The 18556-nt window shown below is 37.3% G+C and overlaps 1 protein-coding gene across 1 annotated transcript in view; it reads left to right on the forward strand.

Moving 5' to 3' along the window:
* The window catches only part of rgs6 (regulator of G protein signaling 6), a 47177-nt gene that overhangs the window by 23848 nt on the left and 4773 nt on the right, over positions 1-18556 (forward strand). The window contains exons 3-12 of the mRNA XM_077586784.1: positions 8849-8945; positions 10625-10675; positions 11274-11380; positions 14338-14389; positions 15370-15434; positions 16063-16139; positions 16562-16643; positions 16819-16893; positions 17921-18022; positions 18136-18197. Coding sequence (XP_077442910.1) covers positions 8849-8945; positions 10625-10675; positions 11274-11380; positions 14338-14389; positions 15370-15434; positions 16063-16139; positions 16562-16643; positions 16819-16893; positions 17921-18022; positions 18136-18197 — 770 coding nt within the window. The remainder of the gene's footprint in view (positions 1-8848; positions 8946-10624; positions 10676-11273; positions 11381-14337; positions 14390-15369; positions 15435-16062; positions 16140-16561; positions 16644-16818; positions 16894-17920; positions 18023-18135; positions 18198-18556) is intronic.

Below are 18556 nucleotides of genomic sequence, written 5' to 3' on the forward strand. Positions count from 1 at the left end.
TCAGGAGTCAATTTCAAAGTCTTTTTGAAAGACATTTTAAGGATTTGAAAGCTGCAGGCAATATTCATGAGAACTTATTTTCACTTCTCCAAAACTCAATAAATTCTAATTCTGACATAAATACAGCCATTTATAAATATAGAACACATTACCTTAATGAATCAATGCATTAACAATTCCCTTTTTATCCGTGGGCTTTCACACATGAGCAGCTCAAAGGTCATACAGTAAACAAACGCATCAATTCTTTTTAGCACGCCTTGCTCCGCTTAAATCTGCGAGGCTTGAAGTGGAATCAATCCTCTTTGTCAGGTGTTGCAGTTGTGTTACAGCAAGGTAGAGCTCTAAATGGAACTCTCGCAGCTCCACTTTAATTGGACCTTAGAGGATGAAACGCTTTGTTTTCTTGCACACTATTGATGAATCTGACACATGGACCTTTATATATTTTCATGCTAAGAATGTAAATCTGTAAATCTGTTGACAGACATGGGTAATAGTCCAACAGTTTAAATATGCAAAAATAATTGCAGATGTAATTGCTAGTTGTTGTTTCATTTAGTTTCAACCATAATTCATAAGTTTGTATATTTATTAAATTAATAATACATTAATAATCAAACTGGACAGATGTCGTCTGAAGCCCTGATGGTGCTACACAAACTCAAATCATGGTTTTGTCCCTGCTTCGTTCACAATGTCGTAGCTGTAGTGTATAATGATTTCAAATCATGATTTTGTCCTTTGTTTGAACAGATGTGACCTCTGTCCATGGTGCTGACTGACCAGTAAAACAATGATTTAGGGAAGCAATAATTCGGTCTATTTCCTATGCAATGCTGATTAATGAATGTTGTTTAATGTCGGCTTTTCTCCAATGAACGTAGTTGGATCTAATCGATAAACATTCAATAACTTCGAATTAGAGGAAGCACACAGAGTCGGCCATGATGAGTTTTATCTAGCTTCAGCTGAAGGAGGGGGTCAGAGCAGCCAGCGGCAGGAGCGCGTCTATCCTCCAGCCTGACTAGTTTGAACTCCCTGAATCCCCCCAGCAGGTCGACTAGTTTTATTGACAAAGGTCATGTGACATAGGTACAGACTTTAGTCGGGAAACTGTGAACAAAGAAATGGGTGTGTCATGGTAGATGACGCGCCCCCAACTCATAGGTGTCACGGACGGAAATTTCCGCTAGGTCATGCAAAATTCTGTTCTAGTGACTAAACTAAATAAACCTATTGACTAATAAAAAGCATAAGAATACATTCCATACTCCACAAACGTAGTTTCCTATTCAAACAACAATAAATGAACAAACCAATGGTGATAAACAAATGGCCTTCATGTTGTAGTAGCCCCTATGGTCAGTTTGTTGTGCTGTCCATTGAAGAACCTGCCAGTATTGAATAGACAAAATTCCACAGAAAAGCTTAGACAAGTCAGTGTGTGAGGTTAACTCATTTTCTGCCATTGACGGCAATAGGCGTCCAATCCATTTTCATTGGGCCCAAAGAGCCCATTCATTCACTGCGCTTGTCAACAGTACATTTCAACCAGAGGTTCCACTTTAAATTGATTGGTCGATTTCAACGGCACTTGAGTTTGAGTTAGATTTATTGGATAAAGGGGCTATACAAATTAAGGAACATATACATGTAAATATGTAAGATTATAGCCACAGGTTATTTCCCTGTGTGAAATTAATTGCCCACCTCTGCTTTAATATTAAATCTATTTTTAAAGTACATTCTTAGACCAAAAATTTTGAGAGCGAGCAAATCCGGCGAAGAATTGTCCGTCGACCAAGTGTCCGTCGACGAAACGTCCGGGTACCCTAAAATGGGATTGGCTCTTGCACAACGGTGCTCTTTTAAGGATTAGCATTGCAGAAAATCAATGAATGATTGAATAAAATCGGAGACAAAACGTGAGCAAATTGAACAACCAGCCAACAAAACATCCGGATTTTTCAATCAAGAAATCACCTTTACTATGTGAACTGCACTGTCTGCAAAACTTTCCATAATAGTTATTGCATTGTTTACATTGCTGTATGAGGACAAATTTGAACTGGGGGAAAAAGTCAAATAGTAAGAAAGACTTGGCTTGCTTGAACAGACATTGATTTTATAAATATACATTTGAATCTTTTGCTGCTACCGCTACTATACTTGCTTCTTTAAATAAGTCAGTGGCAAATGCAAGCTTGTAGTTTTTTCATATTTAATAGTGTTTGGAACTGTGTAAATCATAGTGGGCCTCAGGCCTGAAACACCCACCCCCCATTTTTTTAATCATCCCTGTGGTATTACAAGACACGTGAATCTCTTATAATGGGAACAGAAAGATTTAGAAGCTTTAGGTAGCTTTAGGACTGTCGAAAAATCCTAACATCCATGACTTTATATAATATGATTCAACAAACTACTACTACTTCTGAAATTTGTACCAGCCATACTGTCCTCTAAATACAAAATATTAAGCTACCATACATTCAAACCACATATATATGATTTAAACTCATTCAAAAGTAGTAGCCCACCTCCTAAACATGAAAATATAGATCAGAGTATCCCAAGAAACACCGCAAGAATGATCAATTTATAAGTATGAGTTAGTACTCGTATAAACACTGGCCATGGAATGGGTTATTTTAACACTGGGCATCCAAATTCCAATCAAGGGCAGCTTGACCAATGTCATGAAACACATTATTGTATTTGTATCTAAAGCAGATGAGCTGAAAATCCGAACAAGAAACCTGGATGTCGTATTAGTTGGGCTAATGATCATAAATGAAGATGGAAAGATTCATCTCGGTCTTCGTTTCATTAAACGAACACGCTTTCAAATTCTGATTTGATTTCACGCTAATGACACACTTTGCTGTAGGCAGAACGAATGGCTCGACTCCATCGAGTGAACGTGGATAGCGCAATAATCAGCCTCCCTCCGTGATGATTACTCAAATTCTGTCAGGTATGGATGTCTTTGAGACGCGAGGTCAGCACTGTTATGATGCCCCTCGCCGCTGGGAGCAATGAAAACTTGTCTGAAACAATTATTTTCCAGGGTATGTTTGCCCTCAATTCATATTCTAGTTCTGCTCCGAGCCAGACAGCAAGCCACACATTTCTATCAACTCTTTGACCTATTTTTAATATAAAGTCATATTTGTTTCATTGAAATCTTGTCCAGCCATGCAAATGAACCACTTGATAAGAAATCAACTGTATTTTTTAAAATGCAAATTTCATTTGTCTACTGCCTCAGATATTGTCATCGATCACCAATTTTTATTTGATAAACCAGTAATTGGCTGCCATAGAGTAGGAATTATTTCAATGTGAAAGGCATTGTTCGGCTGCATGACATTAAATGTGGGATGATGGATGGAAAAGGCCATTGAGAAAAAATATATGCTGCATTAAATTCACACATACAGATTGTTTGTTTCTTGGATATGGAAAACAAGACTTCAGATATTACGGGCATCAATCCCATCCAGTTGGAAAAATTTAAATGACATTAAATTACATCATGGTGTAGAAGTCATCGGCATACCTCCATCACATTTGAGATTCAGGAATCATTCCCGGGCTTCTTCCTCCCAGTGTAGAGACTGAAAGGTTGTTTGTCTACTATACGTGCTTAGTGATTGGCTGGCAACCAGTTTAGGTGGTCGCAAAGATAAGATGTCTGGAAAATTAATGTCGGAAATAACAATTTGCAATAATAATTGTCCTTTTGAGTCCTAAAATGCCGATCCCAAAACCCCATTAATTTTGTTCAAACTCCAAAGTTTCTTGACCTACCACCATTTAATTGCAACAATAAAAAGCAGATACGGTGCATTAACAATTACTGATCCATTAACCTTTGAACATTGTTAAAAGAATAAATACATTATTTGGAAAGGGCTCAAGTCTTAAAATTAATAAACAAGTGTTGTATTTTAAGTGTTTGTCAGCCTACCTGTTTTATAATGAGGTGGTGTGAATTGTTGTATAGAAATATATATTTTTTAAAAGCACATTTGCGTTGTAGACATCAATTTAGTAAATTGTGACTGCTATCATCAATTTCGCTGGGACTATCTCGCCTTGCTTGTCAGGCAGCAACGCACCAGCAGTCAAGTGTGCAGAAGCCATCCTGTTGTCATTAGACTTCCATTAACAGTCACATCCTCCTGCTGCCTGGCGCACTGGCCTGAAACCAGTAAGACCCAGTGTCATTGTAACTGTCAGCCCGGCCTTGTATATGACTTTCGCACATAAACCTGGATTTGCCGCAGGAAGACCATTCGCTATCACCACTGTGAATCATTACACCCACTTTGGATGAATGGCAATTCATTTGTGTTTGAGACGGTGTCATGGTGTTACTGTGTGAACACGCTTGCACGCAGAAATCTTCAGTTTACTCATTAAAGTGCTTTGACCTTTGAAGGTTGGCATAGCAATGATCTTTACCCATGCTTCAAAAATGCCATTGATGAGTTCAATATTGTACAGATAGCCGTGTACAGTAGCTAAAGCTTCGCAAACGTTAGTACCTGAGGGAAGATTATACTTGTACTTTGTTTCTCTCTGTATTTTCACGACTATAAGGCGCACCACATTATAAGGCGCGCCACATTATAAGGCGCACTCTCAATGAATGACACATTTTAATTTTTTACTATATATAAAGCACACTGGATTATAAGGCGCACTGTCTATTTTGGAGGAAATTTAAGACTTAAGTGCACCTTATAGTCGTGAAAATATGGTATTTTTGTTTTTTTAAAGCGATCATTTAAAAAGAAAAGCTTGTTATTTCATATTTGATGCAAGAAATTTACTGGTCAGTTACTTGGTGGACAGGGAATAATTATTTCAGATCAGAATAAGGAAATGCGAGTTAGAGCAGAGTACTACTTTGTCATATCTATTCATCTTTTGTGACACCAGGTAATAATTAGCCCGTGATGTTCTTGCAAGAAAGTGCTTTTGTCAGCTGGTTGATTTTTAAAAAGGCAGCATATTCACAGTGATCTTTCAAGAATGCCTTCTTTGAGTCATCTCAGTGCACTCAGGTGTTTATTCCTAAACCAACAGCTTTTCATCGCGACATCCCTGCACATTAGCCGCCAAGTTGTTTTTTTTTAATTATTTGTGCCATATTCATTTTGGTGATGATGATTTTTAAATCAATCAGTCAATCATTAAAATGGTGTTGCACTGAGTAAAATAGAGTCAAATACAGAAGTTGTAAAGAGGCTTTGATGGAAATGAGGCATGAATAGGAGGAGTTTCAAATCAGCAGTCCCTTGAAACTAGATGGAGTTGATACTTCTTATGCAGGATGGATTGATGCAGGTGGCCTCAAGTTTGCTTTACAATGTTACCCATGCATATCTGAGCAGGCAAATCTGCCCCGAGGGGCCGCCTTGACATTTTCTCTCAGCAGGCGGTCTACAGTACTTTCTACCAAAGCCACAGTGGTCTTGTCAGTCACTACTATCAAAACAGCAATGGCTAACTGGGATTGTTTCAGGATAAGGGCTGATTCTTGTAGTTTATTGTTACAAATCTAGGCTTTCTGTCCAGTGCATGATTATTTCTTCGTGGAATATTGTGACACCCCCCATCAGGTTAAGTACAGCTTAGTGCATACTTAGTAAAGGGCACTCTGTTTAATACAAACACATCGAGCACCATATAACTCAATTATATCACTCTGAATTGAGTAGCCATAATGTATTTCTCTATATAATAAGTGACAAAAATCCAATATAAGAAGGTAACAAGACCCAAGTAGAGGATATGCATTTAAACCTCAACTTCTAAATTATAAGGTGGACTTGATAAGCACTATGAATGTGAGTTCTTCATAGTATCCTTTTTGGGGATTGGGCCTTTTGGACAGTTTTAAGTCAGAGGTGAGCTGTTTTGTTTGTTTTTATTCCATGGTTGTTCCATTTTCATACATAGACTGCCTAAAAAATGTGGTAACCTCATGTTATGATATAAAAAAATATCTACATTTTTATATTTTCATTTATATAGCATTCAAAATAGTAACACTACTATCTCTCCCTTTTTGAAAAGCTGTACTTTTTAGCTCCTCTGACATGCAGATTCATCGATCTGAGTGTCATTTTAAAAGGGAAGAGAGCAAAGCAAGGGCAGACATTCAAATTGGTAAAATTATTACCTTACCCAAATGCAGGTAAAGGTTTTAAAGCGGTTTATCCCCTCATTTCTTTCCAGTATCTCACTTGTAAATGGTTAGTAATAACTGAATCTTGACCCAAATTGCACAACTTTCCAAAACTTCAAAAGTTCTTTGACCATTTGCCCGTCATCTTGACTTTCTAATTAAGGTGTGATTGCCACTTAACACACAGAAGTGCTTGCAATGTTGCGTGCAATCAGTCAAGTCTCTTCACTTGACTGTGTGGGATTCTAAGTAGGTGATGCAAATAGAACAGCTATAGGAGAAACTTCAAATAAGTGCAAGTCCCCTTAAACTACTTACACGCCAAACTTGCCCCAAAAAAGAGCTCTGCATTGCATGGATCTAAAGCTAAGAGTCCAATTTTAAAACCTTCAAACCTTTGCAGCCTTGTCCAATTTCCCACTTGACCTGATGATAACAAGCTTCAGAAATTGCTGCACAAAGGTGAAAAAGCCTGAAAAGTATCCATGCGGGAAGGGCAATATGACCTGGTGATGAAAAACTAAAGCTATATGAAGTTAACAACTTATCTAAGAGTGCAGGTCAAGGTGCGTGTAGAGAATATTTCTTGGTCTTCTGAAGAATTTCAAGTCAGGCTGCCAGGGGCAATATTATTGTTTCTTATTGTGTTTTGGTTTCTATCAAGATGTGTTAGACATGAGTGTAGTATATACTACATCTGAGCAAACATCAACAATCCCACCTTCGTCATCAATATACTCAGTGATTTATCATAACACAAGGATAATTTTACCTTCTGGCTTGGGATGGAAGAGCAATTAGGTGTTCATTATGGCTTGTATTAATAGAAAAAGTTATAATATTGTGGTCAATTAATAAAAATGGGAAATTCATTTTCCTGTTAGCAATATGCAGTCACTATGTATTTTCACCCCACTAGTGCAATTGAAGCATGTAAATTAGTTGTCATGCTTTGTTCCTGATATATTATTTTATTAACTATGTTCAAACTCTTGAAGCATTAAACTAAATGCTTCACATACGGGTTTTCTGTGTAAGTGTGTCAACTGGGTGTCGTATGTAGCATTGTTGACCCTGCCAAAATGCCCTAACACAATCCTGTTTGGAATAATAACAAAAGGTAATCAGGCAGGAACGAGGTCAGAGGCATTTTTTAAATCCCACAAACTTTGTTATGAATTTAGAATTGTTATATTTTGAAAATGATCATTGGAGTGGAAAGCTACACATTAATTGCATTTCTCTGTCCTTCGGCCAGCTACCTCGGAATGCCATCAAAGTCTTGTTAGAATCGTGTCATGACGATGGGATTGTTCAGTAGCCAATGGCAGGGAGCCAGAATATATTCTTTTAACAAGGATGACAGCAATCTGATGGCTGGGTTGCTATAAACAGAAGGCTTGTCATTCGGAATTTCCACATGGGCTACCAACATCTGTGCTGGATGTAAACACCCATGAATTTTCCTTCTGCTACTGTTTTGAGTCACATCAGTTTCTTTTACTTCTGAACATTTCTTTTTGGGGCTCTCACTGGAGGCTGACTTTTTGTTTCGATCGATTTCTAAAAATAATTGAAGTGCAATTCATTCATAGAATTTTCAAGGGAAAATTATCATGTTCAGTACACCCGAATCAACCGCGAATTATGATGGAGTATGGGAGAGGTTCATCCAAATGCATGAGTCTCGAACATTTTTTTTCTCTGTTAAAAATATTTCAAGTGGTCTTTTTGGCTACTTGTTTCGATGAGGACTATTAAGTATGAATAGTTTTGTATTGCCAATACAGTGAGGTCATACACCCAAAATGTTCTTTTACTACAATTCTGCGTCCAATCTAATGCGCGTGGTTTTTCTGTACCATTACAACTAACGTTGCATTCTCTTCTTAGTCTTATTTTTTTTTCAATTTGATTCCTGTAACTGAAATGTTTCAAAAACATGTTCTTTATCTCGTAAAATGTTAATCTTTTACCCAGTAAAGCTTACTCATACATTTCTAAATGTGTGGTTAAAAGGGTCTAAAAATGAAAGGAATTGAACACCCATTTTTTTGCAGTACATTAGCCTTTACATGAATTATTGAATGTATCATGATTTTGTATTTCTGCACAAAAAACTCACTTAATGAGATCCTTCTGTTCTGTAAAAAAATGATAAGAAGAAACATATGTTTGGTACTAAAAGTCCATTATAAGTAGGACTAATCCACCCTGTATTTAATGTTTCTCACAGTACTCTATTCCTAGTGGAACATGCTTTTCTTTTTCTATTTCTTTTTTTCCAATTATCACGAGCAACTATCTGAATTTGACAATATTTTGATTTCATCATGGGCAACATTAACATTGATGAATCTTTTAATCAGCATGTTTCAGATCTTACAATGTTTGGCTTGATATGATTGGCTGTGCAGTAGTATTCACTTTCCAATTATTATGATCACTTGTGTGTTATTTCTAAATACTACCTGACATCTCTTACATAATTTTCTAGCCATACACTAGTTGAAACAATGTGAAAAAAGCTCTCTGGAAGGAATGAGAAAATGTACACCCTGAATTTTTAGTATGATCTTTAAAAAAAAAGATGTAATTGTTAATCTTTATTTATTTTTTCTCTATTTTGCTTGTTGTTTGAAGATTGAAGACATTGTGACTCTCATCCAGGATGAGACAGAAGGGGTTCCCATCAGGACAGTCAAAAGCTTCATGACCAAAATCCCTAGTGTTGTCACAGGTAAGTTTCCTAATGAGACTTAATAGTGCAAACATATTTATGTGAACACTTTCACTTTTGTGACAAAATCATGACAACCAAACAACTTAATTTTCCACACTAAAACATATTTTAGTTTCAATTTACCCATTTGAAACAAACCTTTTTAGACAATTTACAGTACTAGTGTTAAGAACAGACACTGCAAAACAAGTGCTGGTCGTTTGCATTTCACTGAGGAGCTTAGGAGGCAACCTTTGTATTTCCTTTGTAATAGACCAGTACAGATACGCGCAAATAGCTGGAGGTGAAGTGGGAGGGAAACTTATGATTAAATGTTGGCAATAGAAAACCTGCGAGTGACAATGACATGAGTAATGCTGTCCTCCTGCTGTCAAGGTGCCCCTAAGCAAGGCAATCAACCCCTTACTGATTTGGTGGAACTGTTACTGTTGATGTGTGTGTCTGTTGTCGCTTCACACTGTACTGTGTACAGTTTATCTAGGTTCATTTCCCAATTTGGTTCGAGACGTTATAGTTGTTCCTCCCATCTGGTTATGTCTAAGCTGTTTTCCTGCATTTCCCATGATTTGCCAATCCAGTATATTTCATTTTTCTTATCTTTGTGTCCTCTTTAAATTATTTTCATTCTTTTAATGAAAGAGTTTAATGCTTTCATGGACGTTTTTTTATTTATATTTATTTATATATATATAACCCGTTCATGACATTTTAACTCATTGGTTAAACACATTTTGAATGATTAGATGCCTATTGCCTTTAATTGCACACAATGAGTCAAGTAGATATTTTTTCAAAACTCAAAAAGTAAAAACTTCTCTCTTATTCATTTTAATTTAATTCCTTTATTTGTGTTAGCACTGTATTAATCCATAAATGCATTTAGAATATGAAAATCTAACATGAAAAATTCAATAATAATCATAAAAAATGGATACCAATTGCTCTGTCATAAGCTGGCAACCAATTCACGGTGTCCCTGTCTGCTGCCCATTGTTGACTAGGCTAGTCTCCAGCACCCCACGTGACCTTTGTAAGTATAATTGATCCAGAAAATGAATGAATATCACTTGCTAATATTTAAACTTTCCAAATTACCATATAATAATCACCAACCCTATTTAGGCTCAAGTGTTTTTTTTTTATTATACATTCATATAGAAATAAAAAGTTACTAGTTTCTAATAGCTGTCCACTGCATTGACTACTTTATCTGAAATACTACCCTCTTTGACACCTAGCAAACAAACGGCACGAACAAACATTGGCACTATCATTCCTCTTTTTGTTGGACTACTTGCACATATGGAAAACGCATTACCTTCTAAGAAGTTCACATCAATAAGGAAGCATTTACTGCTGTCATGAATGGAGGTGCACAATTGTTTCCCGATGCATGCCTAGAGCAATGAAAGTCATAAATGATAGATAATATAACAGCAGCTCCCTTGGGAACAGAAGGCGAGCTGGTGGAGGAGAAAGAGACATAAGAAATGGATTTATAGCACGTCAGTGAAATGTGAACGAAACGCCAGTGCTAATTTGTCCACCCATAAAGCAATAGGACAATTATTTTATTTCTTTCATGAATCTATATCTTGTTGGATTCTTCATATATTAACATGTTTCCTGGAGATTTATTTTTAAGTCCTTTCTTTTTTTTGTGCAACCTGATACAGGTACTGACATTGTTCAATGGATGATGAAGAACCTGACAATTGATGACCCAGGTATGTTTTCCCAGTATCTTTAAAAAGGTGATAAACTAAAATATACCCCGATGACCAAGATGAATGGCAATTTGATCATCTTCATTTGATTCTGTACCTGTCAAATTAATAAAATGAAGTACAGCATATCATACAATTCCTCTATTGAGTGTGCAACCAAGCTGAAACCAAGTGCGGCTGTATATCTTGTCGGTATTTTGACCGGAAGGGCACCATTTGCCCGTAGTGACAGGCTGTAAGTGCTTTCTCATGTTACCTAAATGAAAATATGGTTTGGCAGTATGCAACTAAAAATAGTCTCGATCAAACCCTCAGGCATAGTGGTGGGAGAGCTGCTTTTTTTCTGTGGAAGCCCACGGCCCGGTCAATGAGTCACAGCATGCATACACCCGGACAGCTAAAGGCTATAGTGTTGCTAGATGTTTTCCTCTCCTAGTCACAAAAGTTTATTCATGGATACATTTTGTTTGTGCTATTCACCAACTTGAGTTATTCTTACCCGGATTTTATTTCACAGCCCTGTTGAGTACATTAACGTAAAATACCTTGAGGCTCATGTTGAAAGAACACTATGTGTATTCTTCCATTTCTTCCTCAGCTGAAGCCATGCACATCGGAAGCCTTATTGCAGCACAGGGCTACTTTTTTCCCATCTCAGACCATGTTCTCTCCCTCAAGGATGATGGTACCTTCTATCGTTTTCAGGTGAGCACCATCAACACATTCCAAAATATACAAAGTTTGGGTTCTCGGCATTGAAATGACTATAGCTTTTAATAGAATTCCTCAGCATGTAAAGAAAATATCATGTTTATCACTGTTTTTGTTTGAAAACAATTGGTGCTTAAAAAATGGACCCGCTTGTCTATTGAACAAACACTATGGTTTATCCGAATAATGATGATTAATGCTACATGTTGCGACCATCTTGTATATAATTGAATACTTGCAGGAATTGCAGTGATGCTATGTATCATCAAGTAGAAATGACGAAAATAAATGTGCTACAGGACAGGTGAGCGGAGACCAGTAAAAGACAGGAGACTGAATATAAAGCAGAGTATGATTAGAAATGACCCGGTGTGCCGTATAATGCAAAAACCAGGATTTCAGCAACGGGTGGCATCCTATGTGGGATCGGTGTTGTTATAAGCCTCTTCTGTTAACATAATGATGGTGGCCTCTACCCTTCCTTCTCTCTTTTGAACCAAATTTTATCTATCCAGAATATTTAATTTTTCTTTTGAGCATGCAGGTAGATCAGCTAGGATAGATGAAGAGGTGAAACTGCCTCCTGGGGCAACCAGAAGAACCCAGTTGCGAATAAATTCAGTTCCCTGATAATTGAATGAGACAGTTTATTACAGTTGGATAAAATATATTGCAAATATTATCATGAGTCTAATAATTTACCACAAAAAGCTACATCAGCGGTGTCCAAACTATGGCCTCGAGGCCACAACATACCTTTGAAGGCATTTTGTTGTATTCATACAGTTATAAACCGACTTTAACCTCAGAAACTTTCCCATTACGGTTTGCATCCTAAAGTTGTGTTTGAACAAACTTTTGTCATCTGACCCACTATAAGCTTTGAGAAAACAAAAAAAAGGCCAATTCGAGTCAATTTCACATATGATTTGCTAAATACATTTTATTGTTTCAACAAAATGTATGCATTTAAACATCTTTTTACATTTAAAAGCCATTTAAATATTTTTATTTATTTTCCACCCAGTCAACTGATTTTGTTGGACTGATTCACAAATATTTTCCAGTTTACCGTTTTCAATACTTAAATATAATGTATCAAACATGGAGCTAACTTTTAAGATTAACATCACTGATAGAACTGAAAACCCATCTCACAACTGGGTGATGAAATCCCCTGCCCACCATTTCCAGCACCCTCACTTCTATGTTAGGATTCAGTGACCTTATTAAAAATGAATGGTGATCTGATGAAATATTCATCAAGCGCACAAGGAGAGCTGGTTTGGGTTAGAGTTGACTTAGTTGGTGGCAGCCAGAGAAATCCGCTAGTAGAGGAGTAAACCAGTCACACGAAAGGCAAAATAAAGATATACGAGTCCTAATATTTCACTCATCTTTCATAATCTGCAAATTCGACAGCCGTATTTGAGTCGAACATTGATTACGCCACAGCATTTTATCGTGAAGGTTCTAATTAAAAAAAAATGAGACAATGTTGCTCAGCAGGAAAGGCAGCACAAAGGGAGATTGTAAGGATCTTTGTGTAGTATCGGCTTGTTTGATTTTGATTCGCTGGAAAGGCCCAATCGCCAGTGGAGTTGAAGAAGCAATCTAATTAAAGCAGACAGTGGCGAACAATCCTGTTCTTTGACCTTGCCTTCCATGCTTCAAAGTAAGGTACAAGACAAGAAAAAAAAGAAAAGGGAGTTAGAAGCGTGGCGCCTGCCATTGCATCAGGGGCATAAACCTTATTATTTCATTTTATGGATACAGGAAACTACCGTTAAGGAAAATACAATTTTAATTGATGTCAAATCGTCAAGAGGAGCTGGTGCCAAATGTCAAAACAAAACATTGGGTAGCTGGTTATTCTCTGACAGCCAGCTTTTCTCCCTATTTCGCCATTGTGTATATACTGCGCCTTCCACTGCTTCTCATTTTATTGTGCTGCTCCAATGTTCTCTCGCCTTTGCAAATCCCCGGGATGCCTCTTACACAGGAAGATTTGGAGTCAGCTATTTTGAATCGGTTCAATTTAGATAAGGAAAATATTTTGATCACGCCCATTCCGCTCAGAAAGTAGCACAAAGCATTTCGAGCCAATGTTCAACTGTGCCCAAAAGCCATGACTTTAAATTTTGACAGAGTTTTGACAGTGGATTTCTTTTTTTTTTTAAGTCTGGGATTCAGATATGCTTAACATCCCCCCAAAAAATGTCATATCTTGTATTGACTGAGTAAATGTTTTCCCCCACAGCCTAAGTCATAAATGGGGTGGTAAATTTTGACATAGTGATATGATGTAGAAATATTCATGAGTTTGGTGTCTTAAAAACAATGTATTCGAGAATACTTTACAGCAAGGGTGTCAAACTCGGGTTGGTTCACGGGCCGCATTAACGTCAACGCCATTTCATGTGTGCTGGAACATTTTAGATCTAATATTTAGATTTTTTTGGTTTTAAATTGGATTAAAAGAACTGGATCAAAAGCCCTAAATAGTCCGTTTTTATAGATCTAAAGCAGTGTTTATTTGAGCTTTTTTTTCTTAGTATGTGTTGGAAAATGTATTTTTAATCATGTTTTTTATTTCAAATGGGAACAAAATATTTTTTTAAAGTGGAAAACGGAAAATATTTTTATATTTATTTTTAGATTTTACTAAATGCTTTTTGAACTAAAAACAAAAGAAAAAAAATAATTTAAAAAATGCAATGATTGATTTTAAAAAGGGGAAAATCAGGAAATGGAATGTACAGCTATAATCATTTGAATTTAATCCTAAAACAGAAAGTCCGCACTCATGATTTACTTTCTCGGGCCGCACAAAATGATGCAGTGGGCCAGATTTGGCCCCTGGGCCGCCACTTTGACACCTGTGCTTTACAGGAATTTGGAGCCTTACTTGTGTGATTAAAAAATGTTTTTGTTCTGTGTTTTTTCCATAGGCACCATATTTCTGGCCGTCTAATTGTTGGGAGCCTGAGAACACAGACTATGGTAATACCTAGAGAAAATTTAAAGAGCCTACTTTGCATGTTTTTGGTATGTGGGAGGAAATCAGAGAATGCGGACGCAGGCACGGGGGGGGTTGTATTTACGTTTTTTTTTCAGACTAGTTTTTTTTTTTTAAACAGATTGCATGACAACATTACATGAAAACTTCTGGCCTATACAGTTTGGTAGGTGAGGCTTATACTCAGGTATGCCTTGTAGTATAAAAAATACGATACTTCTAATGTTAAATTGACAATCTCGATTGCCTGCTTTCAAAGTTTTTGTCCACCCGAGTCGTCTTTTTGTCCAGTTATGATGATATTCCAGAATTCTCTCTGACTTAACGAAAGCTCAACTAAATAACATGGCACCTTCAAAAGTGGGTGTCCTACATATTTTGAGCAGAGTTATCAAAAATAACTTCCATGTGGCACATCCAACTGTTCCAGCCTTTAAAATCGCTCAGATTTCCATTCCTTAAAGAGGACAGAAAAAAAAACCCTTACAAAAAAAGTCTCACAAGCACCGACACCAAAACTTGAAAAGAAGTGGGCAGATGCAGTGCACTGCACACCAGCAGAGATAATCTGGAATAAGCGGAGACAGGAAGAAGCAGAGCGTGTCACAACATAAAATAACAAATGAAAGCACGCATGGGTTGTTCAGGAAATGATCATATTTAAATGATGGCGCTCTAAGGCCTCCTTGGCAGTCATATATCAGGATTTAGAGGCAAAAACACACAAATAACGGCGCAGCGCAACACGTCAACAGGATTAGTCAGTGATTTCACTTGGTGTCCTTCAACTTGATGGAAGAAGTGTGAAGGGCCTACTGAGTGGTTGCACTCCATGTGATAATCCCAAAGCAACAGAGAGGAGAAGATGAATAGGAGGAAGGGATGGTATTAGATGCACGGATGGCTGAATGAACTATAAAAATGAAAGCTCATACATTGTTGCAATCCTGTCTGTTCCCTGCAGCCATCTATTTGTGCAAGCGGACCATGCAAAATAAAACCAGGCTGGAACTGGCGGATTATGAAGCGGTGGGTGCCAACTATCTCCTTTTATTTATTGATTTGTGTGTCTATCTCCGGCGAAAAATACCTCGTCAAAGGTCACAAACACACCATGTATGCAACCATGACATATCTACATTTCATGTCACCCTCAGTTCAACTTTGAAATGGTCACGGGGTTCACATCTAGTAGCTGAACCACATTAGAGTGGAATTTAAGATTTTTTTCTGTTTATGGAAAGATGCAGGATTGTTTCGAAGCCACTATTATATGGTCCATTTTTTTAAGAATCATTTTTAGCAGTTTTATGTCACACAAGTGGAAGTAACCACTGTAAATGTTAAGCCCAAACTTTTTTGTTAATGAGTAGAGACATTTATTAACATGATTATAAAATGTCTGACTTTCTGGAATGGGATTCTCTTGACTTTACTTTACGTAGCTCCTCGTGTATCCTACTTTGTTTCTCAGGTTATGATTTATTTCACCGCTTCTGTTGAGGGTCTGTATTTTGTCTCCAAATGCCAAAGAAAAGACAAATATATTTTTTAATGGTTACTGAGTTGTGCCATAACTTCCGTTTCTAGCAAGTAATTATTCAGTTAACTTATGGTCACATGTCTTTGATTTTAAAAAGCCTATTTTGTCCAACAGGAGAACCTCGCCAGGCTCCAGAGAGCCTTTGCTAGGAAGTGGGAGTTCATCTACATGCAGGCTGAGGCCCAGGTCAAGTAAGTGGGTTCTGTTACCATGGCAACAAGGCAAACTAAAACAAATAGTATGACATCATTTATGTAGACAGTATAAGAAGACGTGAACTTAATTTGCTTGGATTCAATATCTCTTGAAAAATTTGCTGTTCAACTCATTGATTTAAAAAAAAAAAATAATAAAAAAAAATCAGTCATCACAAGGACAGAAATGTGATATCTAGAACAAGAAAAGTGATACTCCAACTGAAAAATCTTAAAGTGGCGCAGTAAGTGTAATTGTTAGATAAGGAAATCTTCTATTCCACTTGTCAGAATTAGGGCATGTATTTAAGTGAAGAGACTTCCTACCTAACCTTCACTACTTCAGAAGTTCCTCATCTAGTGCTGATAGGAGGACAGCTTTGGGTTTTATTTCCCACCTTGACTGATCTCTTCTGCAGGATTGACAGGAAAAAAGATAAAACCGAGAGGAAGATCCTTGACAGTCAGGAGAGAGCCTTTTGGGATGTCCACCGGCCCGTGGTAAGCCTCTGCATACACATGGGGGATTGCTCCTGACACACACCTTATCTCACAACTCGTCCTTTGAGTCTCTCTCCTCCCTCTCTCCTCCTCTCCACCTCGCTTTTCTTTCTTTACGTGACATGAGGAATGTTGGCCAGTGTTGACCAGCAAGGTTGTGTTTTTTTTGTGGCAGCCTGGATGTGTGAACACCACAGAGATGGACATCAGGAAGTGTCGACGTATGAAGAACCCTCATCGGGTTAAAAAGGTACACAGTTACACTCTGCCTTTGTTCCTCTAACTATATTACAACATAATAATATATATTTCACACCCTATTTGTGAGTAAAGTCAGTATAGGTTCAGATTCATTCCTTGCATGTCAACGGCTATAATTGTCCAATTTTACAGAGGCTGGCAGCATATGGCAATTAATGAGTTAAAGTGCCTTTTCTTAAGCTTACTTGGGTTATCTTTTTTACGTGTGTGACGTCTTTGTCAACCACACTCAAAACACACTAGTGTAGCTTCATATAGTGACAATTATAGTGTGTATGATTAAAAAGGAATTCAGTTTGATCTAATGAAAAGATTTAAATACCACGTTAAGGTTTACAACCTTAAAAATCACTGTTAAATAACTAAGCGGAAATTTAAATTCAGATGCATCAACTTCAAAATAAGTCATCATTTTTACACCCATTCATTAATGGGGGAGAACGTTACCGCTATCATTCATTTCATTAACTTGGGGTGATTATATAGAATTAGTTGGTGTATTGAGAGTGGTTTCCAATAGGTGTCCAAACTCCATTGATTTGGGGAAGAACTGATCCAGTTTGCCAATTAGCCCTTTGAAAATTATGTTCCATTGAAATCTCAAAATGTTAACACTACAAAATTTACAGCGTTGTTCTACTAATTAGAAGCCACCCGGAATCTCTGACTTGTCAGACAAAATGTCAGCGTGCCATGTGGATTCTCATTTTTAATTTTCACACTTTCATTACAGTGATAATTTTCATATGCGACATGGTGTTTAATTTGCCTTCATCATCCATATTCATTTATTCAAATAAGATTTATTTCCCTGCTTTACAATTAAAACTATTGAAATAAATGTCCCATCAAAGGATGATATCATCAGTGTTGGAGTACTGTTGTACGAATCACTTATCTTATTTTTCCAGGCACCACTGTTATAACGTAAAACATTTGTCACCAAAATACAAAGTGATTCATTCATATACTGGGATATGTACTTGAAGTTGTGTCTAATTGCTTTTCCTCCCTAGTCAGTGTATGGTTTAGCCGAGGAGGGCACACAGTCACGCAGTCCAATCCATACTCCGTCACACCATTCCAGAAAGGGAACCAAGGAAGATGTAGAGAAGGAGGTAACGCTCCAGAATTGTTTTATTAGCGGTACACAACATGACATCCTGTACCAGGAGAAACGATGGTCAAAATAACACTCATTCATGCCCTCTGGTTTTATTTTAATATCCAGATTTTATTCCTAAGCGCCCAGCTAGACCGACACCGTATGAAAATGTCCAAAGTTGCTGAAAGGTAAAAAGACCTCTATTTTATTGCACTTTAATGTCAAGTACTTGACTTCAAATAACTAGTTAAATAGCATAACTGAGATTGGCCACTGTTTATGGCCCCTTGAGGCTTCAGCATGAAAACAGATGGATGTATGAACTTTAAAGTGTAGTGCCTAGCATTTCTTCCAATATAGCTGCCAAGTCTTCGTTTTTGACATGCATAAGTGTCCATATTGCGGCTTTGTATACTCAGCTGCAAGCCCCCACTCTTCAAATCAGTGGGTATAGTCATTACCGTCTTGCAGTGCAGAAAAACTGTCATTACTGGCAACCAAGTGGTTCAGTGCTGCAACCGCCCCTCCTTGACCGTTTAACCTGCTC

The sequence above is a fragment of the Stigmatopora argus genome, chromosome 19 (genome assembly GCF_051989625.1).
Source record: "Stigmatopora argus isolate UIUO_Sarg chromosome 19, RoL_Sarg_1.0, whole genome shotgun sequence".
NCBI lineage: Eukaryota > Metazoa > Chordata > Actinopteri > Syngnathiformes > Syngnathidae > Stigmatopora > Stigmatopora argus.